Below are 20,397 nucleotides of genomic sequence, written 5' to 3'. Positions count from 1 at the left end.
TTAGGTGAGTCGCTTAGCGTGTTTTATGTTGGAAGGCATGCAGGTGGTGGTCTGACCATGTGACTGGAGTTATAGTTTGAAAGGTAACTAGTTCAGTATTAGCAAAATTGACATCTAGGATAAGTCCAGCAGTGTGTGTCGGATTGTGGACAATCTGATGCAGGTTCAATGCGTCTAGGCCGGTGATTAGAGTTTTTGGATGGGTCATATTGGGTTTATCAAACCAAATGTTAAGGTCACCCAGAACGTATAGGTTGGAGTGTATTGTTATCAGGTTGGAAACTGTATTTAGAAGTGCGTCTGGGAATGTTGCCTTGCTAGGTGGAGGTCTGTAAAGGAGCAGGAAGTTACAAGAGGAAGACGGTGTAGGATTGCATCTTGTTAGAATAAGGGATGTTGTCAATTTTACTGATATGTATTGTTTTCCTGAATACAACACCTAGACCACCTCCTTTTTTGGCTATATGATTTTGGGTGATTATTTGACAGCCTAGAGGAATAGATTTATGCAGGACTGGAGCCATATCTTCTCCCAACCATGATTCGGTTATGAATAGTATGTCTGGTTTTGCATCAGTGAGAAGGTCGTAGATGTGATGCTTATTTTTAGAGAGGGATCGAGCATTTATTAGTAGACAGACCGGAGCATGGACACAACAGCCCTGGGGGGTGAGCCTTACTCCAGACTTTGGGCTGTTCGGTTCGGGGATGGGGGTCCCCAGGCCACCCACCGTGTACTGAATGGGCGGTACAGTCGAAAGTAGGTGTACAGGTGGAAAGGGGCCATGGAGTGGAGAAAGACTGGCACAGACGCTTTTTCTGTGGTAAATGGTGGGAACTACAGTGGACCCTGTTATCAGACACGGCCTATTGATGTCGTAGGGAGGGAAGGTGGGCCTGTGCAGCGGACACCATGGCCTGCACATTTTTCATGTGGGGATCTCCCCTCTGCGCATTTACTTCTCAAATGGTGAGGGTAGGCACCTGCCTCAAGCCCTTCTTTCATTACACACAGGTTGTCTTTGGTGTGGACTCTGCATGAGCAATACACTGCCCAAATGATAGTGTTGTGAGGATAGTCATTGTGGTGTGAACTCTGAACTTGTGCACAAACAACATTCACGTGAAGCGAGTGAGCTCCCACCTCTGGTCAGCGTTCTTGCGGTGTGCTCTCTGGTGGATTCTCCCCTCTGCACGTGCACTATTCATGTGGCGGGAGCGCAGGTGCCTCGCCCCCGTACAAACAACACTCACATGGTGAAGGATGTACAATGAAGTATCCGCCATCTTACACTTTACATCATCCACACATTATACATAGACAATGAATCGCGTGAAAATCAGCCTATAGGAAATGTTACTATAGGGCAATGAAGACTACAGGTGTAGAAACCACGTCATCCATAGTGGTAGGCAGTGTCTGGAGAAACACAAAGTCAGGATTTGAAACAAACCACAGTTGTTTGTGATGGCTTTACTAATAAGAATGCATTTCTACCCAAATTTATTATTTTTAGCAACATTGGGATCATGATAGCCAGTAGGAAAGTATTGTCGTATTTTGACGATGGCTGGGTTAGCGCTTAGCTTTGCTACACGATTCCCGCTTAAATTAGCTATACATAGAAACGCCATTTTGTATGTGTTGGCGGCCATCTTAGATCATGAACGGCCTCGTGGCCGGCGTGCCCTTTAGTCCGTTGTCCGTTCCACTGACCACTTCAGTCTGCCCAGCAACAGGCTATTTTTAGTACTGGTCAAGCCACACATGCGCAGTTCACACTGACCAGTCGTTCCTCAGGAATGTGCCGCAAACTGACCAGTGGGTTTGAAACCCTCCAATGAGCTGGCAGTATTCCAAAATATGCCCTTATATGTACATAATGTTCTGTAACTTTGTGCCGCGTGTACGTTTTATTACCTGTAGAATCATATAAAAGAAGGGTCACACCGATGTTCGGTGTGATACCTCTTGCATTACCGAAGGGTGCTGTATGAGTGTACCACCACCCCATGGGGTCTTAATAAACTTGTTCTTTGACTTTTACAGTTTCCGTGCCAACAGTTCTTGAATGTAAATGGGTTATCTTCGGAACATGTAAGCCTTGGGAACCCTGATTACTTCAAATTGGCGACCACGAAGGGACTCATCGGCGACTCGGATGCCCGAAGGAGAGGTCGTGACGAAGGCTTGGAAACTCGCCATGGACGCGCGCTGCCACGAGTGACCCGAGTCTTGGCTGCCACAGTGTTTTTTCCTTTCCTTCCGATCTGACCTTCCAGGTGGCGCCGGTCTCCGACTGAGTTTTCGAGTGTCTGCATCGCTGAGAAAGTGCCGTTTGGCTGATTTGGCTTACAAGACCTTGGCAGTTGGAATCTGAACATTTGAGAATTTGGGTAAGCTTTGTGTTCGGTAAGGTAGTCTTCGGACGCTTACTGAAGTTCTGTGATTTGTTTTCGGTAAGGTAGTCTTCGGACGCTTACTGAAAATTCTGTGATTTGTGATCGGTAAGGTAGTCCTCGGACGCTTGCCGAAGTCCTACGTTTTGACTTGAGTTAGCTAACATTGTGAATTTGTGATCTTTGAACTTATATGTGTAGTGCACTTCACATAGGCAGGCATGTAGAGATGTTTCTCTAACTTTGTTTTTTTCCCTTTGAGCGGCACATTTGTGTGAAGTACTGTAAGTGCCTTTTTATACGGTGTCACGCTTTCGTGATACTTTTTGAACATGCCTGTTTTCAGCACACTTCGAGGGATGTGCTGTCTTGGAGAGGATACCTCAATTAGGTTAGCGGAAGCACAGCCGGCTCCCCCAGAGGGAACACCAAATCGTGAGATGTACATCAAGCATGGCCTTCCCCCTATTATGTACAGCAAATTATGGCATAAGTATACAAAGGCCGATCCTGAATTGCAATGGCCTCTACATGGGTCATTCGATTTACGTAAAGTACAGTTTGTAGAGCAATGTTTGTTTCAACGCAGGTCTAGACAAAATATGTTTGATTGCGTGCGAATGTGGGAGAAAGCGGTGCGCGAGCGAATGAAGCGTGAGGTTGCCTTGGCGGACAAAGAGCAGCGCAAGGCTGCTCGGGATAAGGCTTTACAGCTTGAGGAAAAGGAGGCTCAGGAGAAGAAAGAAAGGGAGGAACGGGAACGTAAATTGCAGACGACTGGTCAATTTCCTATCCGCCGACCACTTTATCCTGACCTTAATAATGAAATTGATGATTTCTCTTTGTTAGATCGGTCACCACCTCCGTATGTTTCGCCGACGGCTCCAGCTGGGGATTCAGAGGACGATGGACAGGATAAGTCGGATCACAAGGGTATATCTGCTCTCAGGTTTACTGCGGCGAGGTCCGCTCATTTGCGGAGTCGGGCTCGTAAAGTAACTAAGAATTGTGTTTCTCAGGAGCAGTTGTTGGAAGAAAAGAAAGCGTGGTCGGATCTTGAATTAATGTATTTTCTGTCTAGTTTGGCGGATAAAGTTGTAGGCGCGTATCGGGAACTTTCAGACACGTTAGAATCTAAATCGTTGTCAGTATATCGTGAGAATTTGGCTAAAGGTGATTTTGATCTTTCAGATGTTGACGACCTATTCAAGCAACTGATCGCGCTACGGGATGAGACAGCCGGATTGCGGGAGGAGAGGAAAAGGAGGCAAAAGGAGTCTGGTTCGGGCAATAATGGGCAGACTAAGGAGTGCTCTCTCCGTGGTTCAGATAAGAGTTCTGCATTGCATGTTATGCCTATGCGTGAAGCCGCGCCTTTGTATGTTCCACCAAAAGGGGAAGGTACGGATGATGATAAATTGTCAAAGGATGCGAAAGGGTATTTTGTGTATAATTGGGTATATACGCCGTGGAATAGAGCAGACGTTATGGCGTTAAAAAATTCGTTACCTGATCTTCGAAAAAATCCGGCGGCATTTTATGAAGGGGTGGAAGGGGCTATTTCGTCTTGTGTGATGACTCTTGTGGACATAGATTTGTTCTTTGGGTTAATTCTGCCACCTGATATGTGGCGGCAAATTCGTAAAAATAATGATGAAACGATATTGGGGGGCACATGGAAAGAAATTAATGCTGCAGATTTAGACAGGGAACCAGCATGTAAGCCTTGTCAGTTAATTCTAGATCTCCCGGCAGCTATTCTGACTAAATTAAAGACGCTTGTTCCCTCTAAAAAGATTGATTGGACTATGTTGACGTCGTGCAAGCAGAAACCCGATGAAACAGTCTCAGATTTCTTTACACGTTTTGAGGAGGCATTTCATGATTACAGTGGTCAATCTTTGACAGACGATACGGGTCGGCATTTGTTTGTAGATAAGTATGTGGCTAATCTCCTACCGGAGATTGCGAAACGATTGAAGTCGAGTGAAAGTTCCTGGGCCACGGCGACCCCTGCGTCCTTGTTAACTATGGCTCAGTATTATGAGCGGCAGGAATTGGAGGCTAAAGAAAGTGTAGAGAAAAAGGCGAAGGAATTGAAAACGAAGGTGATGTTGGCGCAGGTTCGGGGAACACAGGGTAGAGGAAATGATAGAGGTAGACGGGGTGGAGGAAATACGTCGTATGGTCGTACGGACATAGCGGAGGATCAGTGTGCTTATTGTAAGGAGTTTGGGCATTGGGCCGAAGATTGTCCGGTACTTCGTGAGCAGCGTAGTCAGCGTGGTCGAGGAGGCGGAAGGTCAAGAGGAGGTTATACGGGAGCTAGAGGTGGCGGAGGTGATCGTGGAAAGACTGAGGAGAGGGGCCGTGGCCAGGATGAACGAAATACGTTTGATAGACGGAATCAATATCAGATTTTGGAGGGAGAGAATGTGGAACACCAGGATTATGTGCATGCATAGGACTGCGTAGGATGGGGTAAGGAATCAGTTGAAGTGCCGGTAGATCAGCAGGGTCCATATGTAACAGCGGGTATTCTGGGTTCTACTGATCAATTTCTAGTCGACACAGGAGCTACACGTAGTGCTTTGTCGAAAAACTTGGTTCCGAGGGCTCCCCTGTCTGGCGAAATGATTACATGTGTAGGGTTTGATGGCACACCCTCCCCCAGCCCATTGTCCAAGCCCCTTGCACTATGTCTTGACAAATACTTTAGTTTCGGTCAATTTTTGTTATCACCCCATACCCCAGACAATATCCTGGGTATTGACTTGCTTAAATATTTTCGAGCGACAATACGTTGCGCTCCGGAGGGAGTGCGGGTTATCTTGAATGATAATTATCCTGACCCCGACAGGTTTTACGCAATTTCAGATATTTCAGCTTTGGCCTCTCTCCCGCACACGTTATGGGCGACCTCAGACACGGATGTGGGAGAGATGCGTATTCCACCGATACGTATTACTGTTAAGGAGGGGGCCCCTCTACCACGAGTGCCACAGTATAAGATTTCGAGACAAGGTGAAATTGCATTGACACATATTGTTCAGGATTTGATTTCTGCAGGGGTTGTGGAGGAGGTCCCTTATAATGTTTGCAACAGTCCTATTCTTCCGATTCTTAAGAGAGATACTGACGGCAAAATCTATCGCTTTATTATTGACTTGCGAGAGATCAACAAAATTGTCATTCCTCAATACCCGGTGGTGTCTGATATTACGACCCTGCTTACTTTGGTTCCACCAACGGCCACCACGTTTAGTGTAATTGATTTAAAGAATGCGTTCTTTTCTATCCCTGTTCATCCTGATAGCAGATACCTGTTTGGCTTTACGCTAAATAATAAATCGTATAGATTTTGTCGTGTTCCCCAGGGATATACTGAAAGTCCTAGCATCTATAGTCAGGCTTTGAAAAGACAGTTGGATTCCTTTAAATTGCAGTCTGGTGTTGCTCTTATCCAGTACGTGGATGACCTTCTGCTGGCTGCTGACTCTTATGCACAATGTGAACAGAGTACACTTGCGTTGCTTTCCTTTTTGGCACAGAATAATCATAAGGTTTCGAAGAAGAAGCTTCAATACTGTAGACCTCAGGTGACCTACCTCGGTCATCTGTTGTCTAAGGAGGGGCGTGCATTAACATTTGATCGAATTCAAGCAATTTTAGACACACCAGTCCCACGCACGCAGTGGGATGTACGTACCTTCATAGGGTTGACGTCCTTCTGTAGACAATGGATCATGGGTTTTTCACATATCATAAAACCTTTGCTAGCATTACTGTCCAAAGCTACACCAATGCCCCTTGAGTGGACAGATGAATGTCAGAAGGCTTTTGAACAGCTGAGGCAGGCCCTTTGTTCCGCACCCGTGTTAGGCACACCAGATTATACGAAACTTTTCACATTGTACGTGCACGAGAATGATGGGTGCGCGTTGTCAGTATTAGTGCAATTACACGGGGATAAGCAGAGACCATGTGCATACTTCTCTGCCGTTCTGGATCCTGTAGCACGAGGGTTGCCTGGGTGTTTTCGAGCGGTAGCAGCAACAGCAGTGGCCATACGACAGAGTGAGGGAATAGTGTTATCACATAAATTGTTGGTGTTAGTTCCTCACGCAGTAGATGCTCTGTTAAACCAAACAAAGACCCAATACCTCACGAGTGCACGGCTAACAGGATATGAGCTGACACTTTTGGCGCCACACATTACACTGAAAAGATGCGCTACTTTGAACCCTGCCACTTTATTGCCCTATCCGGTTGAGGAGGGTCAGGAAGAAAAACATCATGATTGTGTTTTCCTGACCGAGGAACAGACAAAGGGTCGTGTTGACTTACAGGATGTCCCACTTCCAGATGTGGATGGGGAACTGTGGGTCGATGGATCGTGTTTAAGGCTGCCAGATGGCACGACTTCCGCAGCCTATGCGATCACGACACTTAAGACAGTGGTAGAAACAGCTAGGATACCACAAAAGTCGGCTCAGGCAGCAGAGCTGATAGCCTTAACAAGAGCCTGCGAACTGAGTGCTGGTTTATGTGTGAACATATACACGGACAGCCGGTAAGCCTTTGGAGTGGCACATGACTTTGGGCTACTTTGGAGAGAACGTGGGTTTTTGACATCTCACGGAGAGCACATTATGCACGGAGAACTAGTGCGTGATCTCCTAAATGCGCTGCTAGGCCCAAAGAAAGTAGCGATAGTAAAATGCAGTGCCCACAAAAAGATTACGGATAAAGTGGGTCAAGGAAATGCCTTTGCAGACAGCATAGCTAGACAAACGGCTATGTCCCGAACTAGCTCCCCCATGTATGTGGTACAGTCGCAGGCTGAGCGATGGAGTGATGCTAGAGCAGAAATATTAGACATTCAAAAATCAGCTACTGAATCTGAACTTGCGACATGGGCAGCCGATGGGGTACTAGATGACGAGGGTTGTTGGAGAAGCAAAGACATGGAAAAGTGGAAATTGCCTGCAGCTTACTTGCAGGCGATGGTCCAGATGACACATGGACTGGCGCATGTCGGAGCTCTTGCAATCACTCGGCTCTTAACACGAGTTTGGGAACATCCCGAGATTGCTAATACTGCAAAGAGAGTAGTGCAGACCTGCCTGGTATGTTTGCAACACAATCCTGGAAAGGGGACCCATACTCCGAAAGGAGGGTTCGTTCCACCTTCTGCACCATTTGAGGTACTCCAAATGGATTACATCCAACTTGAGCGCTGCAATAACCTGAAGTACGTCCTAGTGGTGGTATGTGCTTTTAGCAAATGGGTTGAGGCCTACCCCACGAAAGACAACACGGCTTTGACAACAGCTAAGGTGTTGCTTAAGGAATTCTTTCCTCGCTTTGGAGTTTGCAAATTTCTGTGGAGCGATAATGGGCCTCATTTTGTTGGAAAGATTGTGGAATATGTACTGAAGGGGTTAGGGATTCAGCAGAAGTTTCACGCTGTATTCCACCCTCAGTCAGCAGGTCTGGTCGAGCGGTACAATGCAACGTTGAAGCTTAAGCTGGCCAAAATTGTGGCGTCTACATCGTTGAAGTGGCCAGATGCTTTGCCGCTAGCACTTCTCTCTCTTAGATCAGTACCCCACTCACGAACTGGCCTTACGCCCTATGAGGTGGTGTTTGGGCGCCCTATGAATATCTGGGGGGTGCCCAAGCCGCGATTAATACATGATGTGCCTTGTGTTATGATGAATGATTATTTGGCACGATTAACAAATGATTTGCTCTCTATTCACCAACAGGTTCGAGAAGCGCTCCCTGACAACTCTACTGGAGAGGGCCATGATCTCCGTCCTGGTGACCATGTGATGATTCGGTCGTTTGAGAGAGCAAGCAGTCTGGAGCCCAGGTGGAAGGGCCCCGAACAGGTCCTCCTTGCAACCCGCACCGCTGTGCGAGTGACCAACAGGAAGCGGTGGGTGCATTCGACACATTGTCGCCGTGTCTCTCCGGACCTGGTGGCTCCTGCTGTGCTGACTGATTACAAAGAGATTATGGAGAAAGAAAAGAGCCCAGCTGTGACGTCGGCCGAAGTTGAGGGAGCCTTCCCGGACCACACTGTTACCGGACGAGAACGCTACAACTTGCGTCCTCGATAAGAAGATTTTTTTTTGTATTTTAATGACTGGTTGGTTACCGCTCCAGGTTTGTGAAACGGAAACCGGGAATTCCAAGGGGGGGGGATCAGTTCTGCCAGTGTAGCGACACCCGTCTTGGCCTGGAGAAGAAAACAACGGCTACCTCGGAGTTCAGCACCACATTTTTCTTTTTTAGGTATACACGTATGTGTATGAGACACTTTGTGACTAAATCGAATTATTGAGACTCAGCAAAGGGTTTTCAGAGCTATGGCATTATCAGCAGTACGAGATAAGAGACTCTTGGGTGCCATTCTCTTTGTCCTGACTATCGTAGTGATTGCGGTAATAGCCTGGGTAGTCGAACTTGTGGTACCTGCACGTGAACATTTGCTGCCAACTACCCCGGCTCCATCTGAACATTTCCATTTTACCCTGCCCTATCATGAAGAACCGCACCGACAGACTTATCTGAACAATAGTTTTATTCAGATCCTACATCACACACACAATATGACAAACACTTCAAATTGCTGGGTGTGTGGGATGTTGCCTGGGCATCAGAAGAAAGGGGGTACTCCACTCATCCCTCTACCGTTTTCGCATAATGGGTCTTGTAATGCATTTTATACTCTCCTCTTTACTTTGAGATGGCCCACAAAAGGGGGAGTGCTTTTTCGTTTGAATAAATTGTGCCATCATGATCGGGATGGGTATCCACAAGCTGAGGGTACTCGATTTGAATATGAGGAGTACCGGCCTGACAATGAGTCTGCTTCACGAATGTATAGCAACCAGCGAAATGTCAATGTATCAAATGCACATGTTATCAACGTTATCGCTACCAAAGCAGACCTATGTATACGTAATAAAGGTGTAATTTCTGTTGGGAGAAGTGAATGTAACACTACACTTACGTTTGATAGTCCTACTGGTATATCGTTTGTTACTTCCCGAAATACTTACTTTATCTGTGGAACGAAAGGCTATCATCAGCTTCCTTTGGGATGGTCAGGCACTTGCTACGTGTCTTTTGTATTGCCGCCTGTATTCATTGCCCCACCCATGTATCACAACAATTACGTCCTCTATCACGATTTTGTCTTGAATCGTGATAAACGCTCCCTTGTCTTGGACGATGTTGACCAAACGGACACTACCTTGCAACAATATGTGGACTTCAATTTGGGTTTGTTCTCTTTCGTTGGGGCAGCTTTGAACAGTCGAAAGATCCGACGACTAACTCGTGTTGTTGAGGCTGTGGCTAATGATACCGCAATTGCACTTGGAAATATCACTGAAGAAGTACAGATTTCTAGAATTGTTGCGCTTCAGAATCGGATGGTCTTGGATGTAGTGTTAGCTGATCGTGGGGGGGCATGTAGAATCATCGGAAGTAGCTGTTGCGTTTACATACCTGATAATTCACCTTCTGTATATGATGCCATCACTAAACTACATAAGATAGCGGCTGAAATACATCCAGATAATGGTACTTGGACTCTGTCAGGATGGTTCTGGTCAATACTAACCACCTGGGGATGGAAACTGTTAACGATTCTATGTATTATTGTGGCAATTCTGTTTTCTATTTGTTTATGTATCCAGTGTGGCCCAGTTTTTTGTTCTATGTGCTTGTCAGTTTGTGTACCCTCGAGACGAGCTCTTGCCCATGATAAAATGATGCTTCATAAAGAAGTAACACAAATAATGCTAATTGACATAGAAGATGAACACCCTGACTATGTCCACTATGAGGTAGCTTCAGCTAAATGCTAAAAGGGTCGTCTGTCGTATTTTGACGATGGCTGGGTTAGCGCTTAGCTTTGCTACACGATTCCCGCTTAAATTAGCTATACATAGAAACGCCATTTTGTATGTGTTGGCGGCCATCTTAGATCATGAACGGCCTCGTGGCCGGCGTGCCCTTTAGTCCGTTGTCCGTTCCACTGACCACTTCAGTCTGCCCAGCAACAGGCTATTTTTAGTACTGGTCAAGCCACACATGCGCAGTTCACACTGACCAGTCGTTCCTCAGGAATGTGCCGCAAACTGACCAGTGGGTTTGAAACCCTCCAATGAGCTGGCAGTATTCCAAAATATGCCCTTATATGTACATAATGTTCTGTAACTTTGTGCCGCGTGTACGTTTTATTACCTGTAGAATCATATAAAAGAAGGGTCACACCGATGTTCGGTGTGATACCTCTTGCATTACCGAAGGGTGCTGTATGAGTGTACCACCACCCCATGGGGTCTTAATAAACTTGTTCTTTGACTTTTACAGTTTCCGTGCCAACAGTTCTTGAATGTAAATGGGTTATCTTCGGAACATGTAAGCCTTGGGAACCCTGATTACTTCAGTATAATGTTTTAACCCATACGATGCAGTTTGCATGCAGCTGTTTGATGACAGTTCATAAGTCACTGTGCTATATCAGGACTGTCCCTTATGTAACAAAAGGATCTCAGTGTCAAAAGCACTAACCAACTGAGCTATCCACAGAAAATACAGTCCTGTGATCTGAATGGTACACGTTCTTTGAGGCAGTCATATTAACCCCCTTTGATACTTTATGATGAGTCAAATCTGCCACTAGACAAACACCAAGCTCTCTTTCCAGCGTTATCCTGACATTTTATGGCCACTCAAGGAACTCAGCAGAAGGTGCTTTTGAACCCATACGTTAATTCTATACACCGCCCCCCAACTCCGCACCATGTGCAGCTGCACTGGTGGCACTGCACCCCTGTCCACAGTGGATGCAGTATACACATGATACACCGTACACACCTGCAGACACACTGGGCTGTCCACAAACCATGCCTGTGTGAATAGCTGAGGCGTGTGCACCAGGCTCTCCCATCTGTACAAACAGGGATCACGTGCTGAAGGTAAGGTTAGAATGTGAGCAAGGGTGAACCTGCGCTCATGCGGTTTAGAGTAACAACCTCACCAAACACTGACTCTTCCGGGCTTATTTACAAGCCCCATGCGCCGCCAATACGTCACCAGCGGCGCAAGGGGCAAGACCCTTTGTTTGGGGAATTGCGTTGCACATCCACGAGACCCTCCTCTCTGCGCCTGCATAATTTATGGATGTGTGGGAGCACTAGCAGTAGTCTCCCCCTCAGCACTGACTGTGGCTAACTAGAGCAAGGAGGTCAGTCAGCCTGAAAGATCTCCCCTCTCTTCAGACATGGGTAAGTGCCGGCGGATCCTACCCAAGACACTTCCGGCCCAATAAGTACGTACGCGCGGGCCTAAAGTTTTACACAGATACTACTCACAACACAAAATACAGAGTCAATGTAATAACCTTTCCTAAGGCCCAGGTGTGCAGGTGAGCGCTAAACTGCTCTGCCACGAGCGGACACCAGCCTAAGTGAGTAAGGGCCACGGCGCAGGGGAGCACTTGTACTAGGCTATTGCAAAGTCTGCTCCATACCAACTGTGCCTTCTTTGGGGGATTTGTCGCTTCTTCCTGGAGCATGACCTTAAAACCCTGGTCCAATCGATGGTCCTCTCCAGACTGGACTACTGCAATTCTCTTCTTACTGGCCTCCCCAAATCCCACCTTTCCCCCCTTAAGTCTGTTCTCCATTCAGCAGCTCGTTTCATTTATGGGGCCAAAAGAAGCGACCACATCACACCCATGTTATCCACCCTCCTCTGGCTTCCCATCGAGGCAAGATCAATCTACAAGACTACCTGCATTACCCACAAAGCCTTGCACTCCTCCTCTCCTCGCTACCTGGCGAATAAACTGAAACTCTCTGGAGGCTCTAGACATCACGAAATGCGGAAAATCTACTGCTTGAACCTCCCACTTTCAAGAAGTAAAGATCGATGGCCCAATCCTTTTCAGGCAACGCAGTGAGAATCTGGAACTCACTTCCCCCTCAGCTCCGGACCACCACCTCCTCCCAGGCCTTCAAAACTGACCTCAAAGTTCTCCTCCTTCAAGGACACTTCCAAAGTTCATTCATGCCCTCTCTATTATCTGAAGGAAGACCTTTTAGTACAGGAAATTTCTATTCTCCATGACTATGGAAGTGCCTTCCCAGTGTGTTCTTGTGGTTTGAGAGTCTGCCATTTATTGCAGTATTACCCTTTTACCTGTGTTTGGTACTCTTTTGTAACATGCACACGTCACTTTTCTCTTGTAACACACTGTTTGCTACCTCTTACATTTTGTTTGCTTTCGATACTTGCACAAAGGCCCACCATTGCCTACGTAACGTTTGTTCTTGTGTTTGAGTGTCATCCATTTATTGCAGTATTATACATCTACTTGTACTTTGTACGCTTTTGTAACCTGCACACATGTCACTTTTTCCTCCTGTAATGCACCGTTTGCTACCTCTTGTATTTTGTTTGCTCACAATTGTCACTTTTGCCTCATGTAATGTAACGTTTGCTTTTGTAATTTGTTCACTTGTAATGTTCTCATGTATCAGTTCTGTTCCTATTGTAAAGCGCACCTTTGGGTAAAGTCCGCGCTATATAAAACCGCATAAATAAATAAATACATTTATGTGGTGAGTGCAAGCAGCACAACTAACTTTTATATTGTGGTACATACAGATTTATGTGGTGCTCTCTAACCTAACTAAGCCACGCACCATGTTTATATGGCGACGGAGAGCGCTTGCCAGTGAAATCTCCCTGCAGGCACCACATGTTGTGAGGATGGGTCGCCCCAGTGCCCTCTTCCCTGCAGTGCATACTATGCATCCCTGTGATGACAAATGACTCTACTTTAGACACTGTCTGCAATACAGTAATAGCGTCGGTGCCCATTCTGCAAGATTTCTGGGATGGTGGAAGTGACATTATATACCCTTTCTCCCTATGATGGCATCACAGGTGACCTTTGACCCAGTTTCATCACAAGAAGGCCTTTGTGACATTTGACATGAGCAATCGCAGGACGTGACATCACAAAACAGTTGAAAACGCTTTTAGGGAGGCTTTGTTCAGCAAAGGCACATTTCTTACGCAGTGGTAGAGAGCTACGACTGTTATGAGAGGACAGATTCCAGTCATGGCCCATCACCCCCTCTACATGCGACTCTTGGTAACGTGTCTGTGGCAAAATAGTGCTTACATAGAAAAAAATTGCAATATAGAAGAAAAGCTCCGTAGATTAGAATTGTATGAACATCTGCAGGACAACATTTTAGCCAGAAAAAGAACTATGCATTACTAAGTAAAAAAACGAGCATTGGCATAGCCAATAGGTCTCGCCTTTGGGACCTTATAAGTATTCAATCATGTTGTACAATATCCTTGGTGCAACATCAACTGTTGCTTGGCTAAACACTTATAATGTCCCAAAGGCGAGACCTATTGGCTATGCCATTGCTTGTTTTTTAGGTGCATGCTTCGTGCTTGTGCCTACAAAATTACATAGCCGACCGCGTACGCCTTTTTTCTTCATTTTTAAAAGAAATGCTACACAGCATCGGGGATGCGCTGCAGGGCAGAGCTCAAAACGTTAGCAAAGCTGACAGGGCCAATGGCGAGATATGAGTTGTTTTTGTAGAGCGGATGATAAACTCCCCATCTCTGACATTTCAGACAGGCCCATTCATCTCTTAGAAACCTCGCACTCATCAGCAAATCTCACGTTGAGGCGTAACCTAAAGTTCTTTGGTGTGGTGATCACTTTTAGGTCTTCTCTCTAGGATTTTGTTCATCACACATGTTGGTGATATTGAGAGACCCTCCAGTTTCTATGTATCCCTTTACAGTTGTTTTATCTACATTCTGTGATTTGTTTCACATATTCATACTGGTGATACTAGGGATTCTAAAGTTTCTGTTATGGTTTACAAAGGTTTCACTACACTCTGATTTGTTTTACACTCATGTTGTTAATACAAAAGGGTCACACTTCTTTTTTTATGATTAACAGACGTTTTTACTAGGTCCTTTGTTTTGTTTTACACACTCACATTGGGGATATTGGGAATTCTAATATATCTGTATTCCACTTTTAAAAGGCCTTACTACACCTTATGGTTTGTTTAACCCACTTGCTTTGGCGCAACTGTGGACTCCTGTCCTTATATTTTACACTTAGACCTTTCGTTTTACTAAGCTCTGTAATTTGTTTACACGCTTGTGGTGGCGATACTTGGTGATCTGCTTTCTCTTTACTCTTTCCTGAGATTTTTACTAGACCATGTGATATGTTTTACACACTCCGTTGGTGATAAAGGAGGAAGTCACTTTGATTATTGTTATTATGCTTTGGAGATGTTTTTACTGCACACTTGTGTTTACAACCTGTGATACGTTTGCACACTCACGTTTCCGATACACTCTCTTTGTGTTTTTTTTTAGCTTTTTACGGAAATTGAAAGCAAAAGAGAATGTATAAGGAAATGGACGCTTCAATCTTTCCATGGAGAAAACAACCCAGGAATACATTGTTGTTTTCCTGTCTCTTTTTTAAAACATGGCTATCCATTCCCTTATGGTTCAATTTTTTTTTTATTTAGTGCAGGCAATTAAGGATACACCCACCTACAACCAGTGGCCGGTGAGGAAACTGCTACCACATACGCAGCATAACGCTAGCTTACGTCCCCCTTACTTAAATTCAGCTTCACACATTCCTATTCCACATTACATAATTCAACAATAAACCACATAATTCATCTCAACCACATAATTACACAACACACCACATGTATCCAATCAATCAAAGTACTTATAAAGCGCACTACTTACCCGTGAGGGTCTCAAGGCGCTGAGGGGTGGGGGGAGCTGCTACTGCTCGAAGAGCCAGGTCTTGAGGAGTCTTCTGAAGATGAGTAGGTCCGGGGTCTGCCGTAGGTGGGTCGGGAGGGTGTTCCAGGTCTTGGCGGCGAGGTAGGAGAAAGATCTGCCGCCAAAGATCTTTCGTTGGATGCGGGGGACAGCAGCGGTGGCGAGGCTGGCGGAGCAGAGCTGGCGGGTTAGAAGTTGACTCTGCTGCTCAGGTAGGCTAGTCCGGCGTTGTGAAGTGGTTTGCGTGCATGGGTGAGGTGCTTGAAGGTGATCCTCTTGTCGATGGGGACCCAGTGTAGGTCTCTTAGGTGGGGGGTGATGTGGTTGCGGCGGGGGGCATTGAGGATCAGTCGGGCGGAGGCATTTTGGATGCGTTGTAGTTGACGCAGGTGTTTGGCTGGGATTCTTACGTAGAGAGCATTGCCGTAGTCCAACCTTAGGCTGACGAGGGCCTGTGTCACTGTTCTTCTTGTTTCGGTCGGGATCCATTTGTAGATCCTGCGGAGCATGCGGAGGGTGTTGTAGTCGGAGGAGGAGACAGCCCTGACCTGCTTAGCCATGGAGAGGGAGGAGTCAAGGATGAACTCTAGGTTGCGTGCGTGGTCGGTGGGTGTCGGTGCTGTTCCCAGTGTGGTCGGCCTCCAGGTGTCGTTCCAGAAAACTTTACATCATGCCACAAAACTCAACAGCATACCTAGGCTCTCCGGAATTCGGTTTAAACCGACTGTAACTGACAGTACACTACCGGAGGAAAATCAGCTAACTCGTTTGAAACCGTGTGCCACTGATTTTCCTAGTTGTTGGCCACTTGATGGCGCCAAAGCATTACAAGCATTGGCCTGCCTGTGGTCGCCTGGCACGGAGGTGTGAGGGGAAAACACTGCTTCACTGCTTCTGCACCCGGGGAGCCGAGGTGTGAATGGCCCAAGGGCGAGAGCAACACCAGGTGGTAAGACACTTTAGAAAGCGATCCGATGAAGGCAAAGCAGGAGCAGGTCTCTCTAAATTGCAGAGATTCCACTTTGAAATTCGGATATACCCTCCGAGGACGAGCAGCCTCATTAGAAGAAAACAACCGGCGTTCCACAGCAGGAATGAGAGGATGTGTGGTGTAACGGCCAGAGCTTCATTCTTTGTAGCAGGAAATCAGGTTTGAATCTCGGCGCCCCCTCAACATACTGTGATTCCAGGTAAATGAGTTAATTTCCCCGTGCCTAAAAACCACAAAAATGTGTGTGGCCTTGTGCAATGTAACTGGTGGCACTCCAATACCATACTACAAGCTCATTCCTTGGAGGAAGATGAGAGACTGACGGGTGAGCGATCTTGAAACCCCACCAGGGCTGATACCGCCAGCTCAGGGCGAGTGAGCTTTGCTGCCCTACAATGGAAGTCACTCACTCCATCAAGGAACAGACTATTGCAGAGAACAGCCTTATAATACTGCTGCAAGGCATTCACGGGCTTGTCATCACTGTGGAGCTATGGGACGAGAGCACCGCAGAGGGACACGTCATCAATGTGGACGCCTTCATGAACATCCGCCTCGCGTATGTGACCTACACAGACCGGAAGGAACGTGTTTCCGAGCTGGATGACCTGTTTGTGAGAGGCTGGAACGTCCGCTATGTTCACATTCCCGATGAGGTGGACATTATTAAAACAATTGAGAAACAGCTGGAGACCATTTACAGGGTTCGCAGATTTGGCGAGAAGGGGCAGAAGGAATTCCTTACAAATAAGAAGTAGAAGTGTTGTGACTTCCTATTGAATCGAAATGTGTTTTTCCTTTTTTTTAGGGATCTAAGTTATTCTTGTACACCACAATGAGAGAACCTCCTCCAAAAGCAATTTCTACACATGTCAATAAGTTGTGCTCCGTTTTTAATGGTTTACAGCTCAGACCACAACCAAAGGTGCATCTGAACAGCCAGTTAACTGATGCACATGCGTAGGTGCTTAGGAAAAATGAAAAACAAACTGCAGGCACTGACAACGATTGTCTGATTTGTGCGAGGAAACAATGAACTTTGTTTAATGACCCTTCCTTCTTAATTTTACCTGCTACCGGCACTGCTGCTCAGGCTGGCAACTTAGAGCCAAGTTTCAATTTCAGGGGGGGGGTGAGGAGGGGGCGGGCGGGGGCTTGAAAATATTTCGAGGGGGGGGCTTATTTTTCCACCACGGACAGAGTGGCTGTTAGAAGCCTCATTTACAAGTAAATCAGCCTCATTTACACGTAAATGGTCTTTGAAAGACCTGTTGAGTACTCGGATGCGGCTGCAATTTGATGCTTGCCAGCCCGCAAAGATGTCTCCCCCCCGGGCTGACACACATGACGGGGGGGGGGTTTAAGCCCCGTGAGCCCAATGGGTGTTCCGCGCCTGCTCTGCTGCTATGCAGTAGTAAACGGGTAGTATAGATGTTGCTGGAATCTAAAACGTCATGGCAAGTTATTTTTTTTTTCGCTATCATTAAAACGGCCTTATTTGTAAACTTTTCTTAAAATCAAAAGAGCAAAATCTATTTCCCTTGTTCTTTTTGTTAGATTTTGATATGCATATATTTGTTTCAGGAGGCACTCTATGTATGCAACACATTCCGCGCAGTTATGTAATCACAGCGTTTTTTTCCTCAGTGCAATTGATTTCTCTTCTCCCATTGACAGGCTGACCTCGAGTCATAAAACCGTTTGCATGTGCGATCTTGGCCGTGTTTATTTATAGTGTACTGTTCACATAATTTAAACAGTCACGTTCCTAGCTCGGTGGTTGAAACAATACCTGGGCTGTTCAGCTTGGTGACTATAATCAGCTATCTGACATCATCCTGCACTGTACATTCCGGGCATACACATTTACACAAACCCCCTGAAAAAATACAGATGTCTCACGAGCCACACTCTAACCCTGTGTAAACAGTGACCTGTGGGCAGGGGAGTGTGGCTTGTACCGTGGACAGAAAGTACAAGGCGAGGGGAGCACATCCTTAGGCCAGTTATAGAGGACTAGGCTGTAGCGTCTTTCCTTTAAAACTAATGGCGAGATACCTCGCGGGGTCAGGGTTCAGAGCTTTACCATTGATACCAATTCACAGGAACAAGGGTGCATTCTTGAGCACCTCACCAGGTTGAGCGCCGCTTCCAGAGACACATGGTGACAGAGGTATGTATTGCTGCAGGGCCAACCTAACTATTGCGTCGAGTAATGCTATTTATAAAGGGCAAGAAGACAATTCAGTGTGTTTTGTGCGCACACATATAGTCCTTTTTGGTTAATATTGTTTTAGGAGAATGCATGTGAAAAGGAGCTTCTTTGGAGAAAATTGGTTTTACCTTTGAACGTTTTTAGGGTTTATGGTCTTGGATAAGTGTTTTTTTATTTGTGTAGTGGCTGTACAGCTTTTCACAGTCTGCGATGCAGCATTTCTGTGGGAATTACACTTCTATGCTGAACTGTAGAAAATACTAAGCAACTCCCACCCTCTTTTGGAGGGAATCCCCCTTCTTGGATTCATCTTCGCCATCCAAAACGAGCAAAATGACGCCCATCAATTTCATTGACCTCACCTGACCTGGTAACCTTCCGCACATTATATAAATTAGTCCATCCTCCATGATTTCAGTGTGCTCACCCTCTAAAACGAGTCTTTCGAGTCTTAGGGCGAAGAGGTGTGCGGAGGTAGACAAAATTGGTGAGGGTGTACAAATGGGCAGCAGGTGCCAAAGCTAATTCCACGAGAATTTTGAAAATCCATCCGCTTTCATTGTATTGCTGTAGAATTAACAATCTATGAGGACTTACACACAGTTCAAAATCCTACAAACATCTACATGTTCTGCATGTATCTCTGCATTAACTGTAAACTAATATGGTAATACACTGCCTCTTCCTCCCCATCATACTGATGTCTTTTATTTTTGTTTTCGTTTTTAAAACATAAACAAAAGGCTTTGTCATTTACAATGCCAATAGCTTAAACTCGCATAAATGCGAGACCTATTGCATTGCAAATGCTTGTTAAATCTGAGCTGCAGAATCAAAGGACAATGGAAAGTATTTCATGACTTTATTAAGCTTCTGAAATGTAGAGCAGTATACAATTTCTAAAGAAAAATTAAAAAAGCAATCATAAAAGCAAAGCGTTCCATAAACACTGGCAAAACACTGTTTCAGTTGTTTTTTATAGCGCGAAAATGAGTAAACACTGAAAAGCACTGTTTTTTGAGGTATGGAAATCACTGGAAAACACTGAAAAAACACCACCAGAATTCACAAAAAATAGAAACTGAAAACAGGAAAGCCTAAGCATACCACATAATTAAACTTCACTCCACTACACAAAATACCAATCCTTATAATTACACTCCATGCCACACAATCCCACTCTACATAATTCCAGTACACTCAATCCCACATAATTACTATCCACATATTTCCACTGCACACCAATCTGCATAATTCCTCTACACAAATCCACTTCACACCACACTATTCCACGCCACACAATTCTATCCAACACACATGCATCCACTCCATAAACATAAGTAAACGGCCTTGCCATTTACAATGCCAATAGCTCCACCTTAAAAAAGTGCGAGACCTATTGCATTACCAATGCTTGTTAATCTTGTCTCTCTCACAGAGAAGATTGTCATTTTATGAAGCATGATAATACATAGACATATATGAGTATGTAAATAAAAAATATTGTGCTAATACAGGCAACCTAGCTGGATGACACAGGTCTAATGGCTTCATACAAATCTGTTGGTCACTGGCTGCCTGCAGGACAAGAAATAGGGCAGAAATTCTTATTCATCGATCGCTAAATATCATCACTGATCATATCTTAAACAACAAAAACTTTCTAAGTGATGTTTGAACAACTTCTCAAATCCTGTAACAGACTTGAAATCTCATTTATAGTTGTGCCTTAACAAAGCCCATCACTCTTTCAAGAAATTGATATCCAAGCAATTCCTGACAGTTTCACACACAATAACCTATCAGGAGTGCCCGGAGTGTTGATTCTTCACTGCCCGGCAATAGGAACATTATTTAGAATTGGCTGCTTTATTGTACCGAACAGCTTGGTTTGTGGGACTTC

At 45.5% G+C, this 20,397-nt stretch overlaps 1 protein-coding gene across 1 annotated transcript; it reads left to right on the top strand.

Annotated features, from left to right (window-relative positions):
• The first annotated feature begins 16,674 nt into the window (after positions 1–16,674).
• Positions 16,675–17,037, top strand: LOC147730225 (U7 snRNA-associated Sm-like protein LSm10). The gene has a single exon (XM_086958532.1). It carries the CDS (start codon positions 16,675–16,677, stop codon positions 17,035–17,037), a length of 363 nt encoding a protein of 120 aa, XP_086814658.1.
• The last annotated feature ends 3,360 nt before the right edge of the window (positions 17,038–20,397 follow it).

The sequence above is a fragment of the Lissotriton vulgaris genome, chromosome 2_1 (assembly GCF_964263255.1).
Source record: "Lissotriton vulgaris chromosome 2_1, aLisVul1.2, whole genome shotgun sequence".
In the NCBI taxonomy this organism is placed as follows: Eukaryota; Metazoa; Chordata; class Amphibia; order Caudata; family Salamandridae; genus Lissotriton; species Lissotriton vulgaris.
Note: the sequence above shows the minus strand (reverse complement) of the source record. Positions and strands in the feature narration are given on the sequence as shown.

What these genes read in the sequence shown, in the direction of transcription:
- LOC147730225 (XM_086958532.1), top strand. Translation starts at nt 16,675, where the DNA reads ATGGAAGTCACTCACTCCATCAAGGAACAGACTATTGCAGAGAACAGC.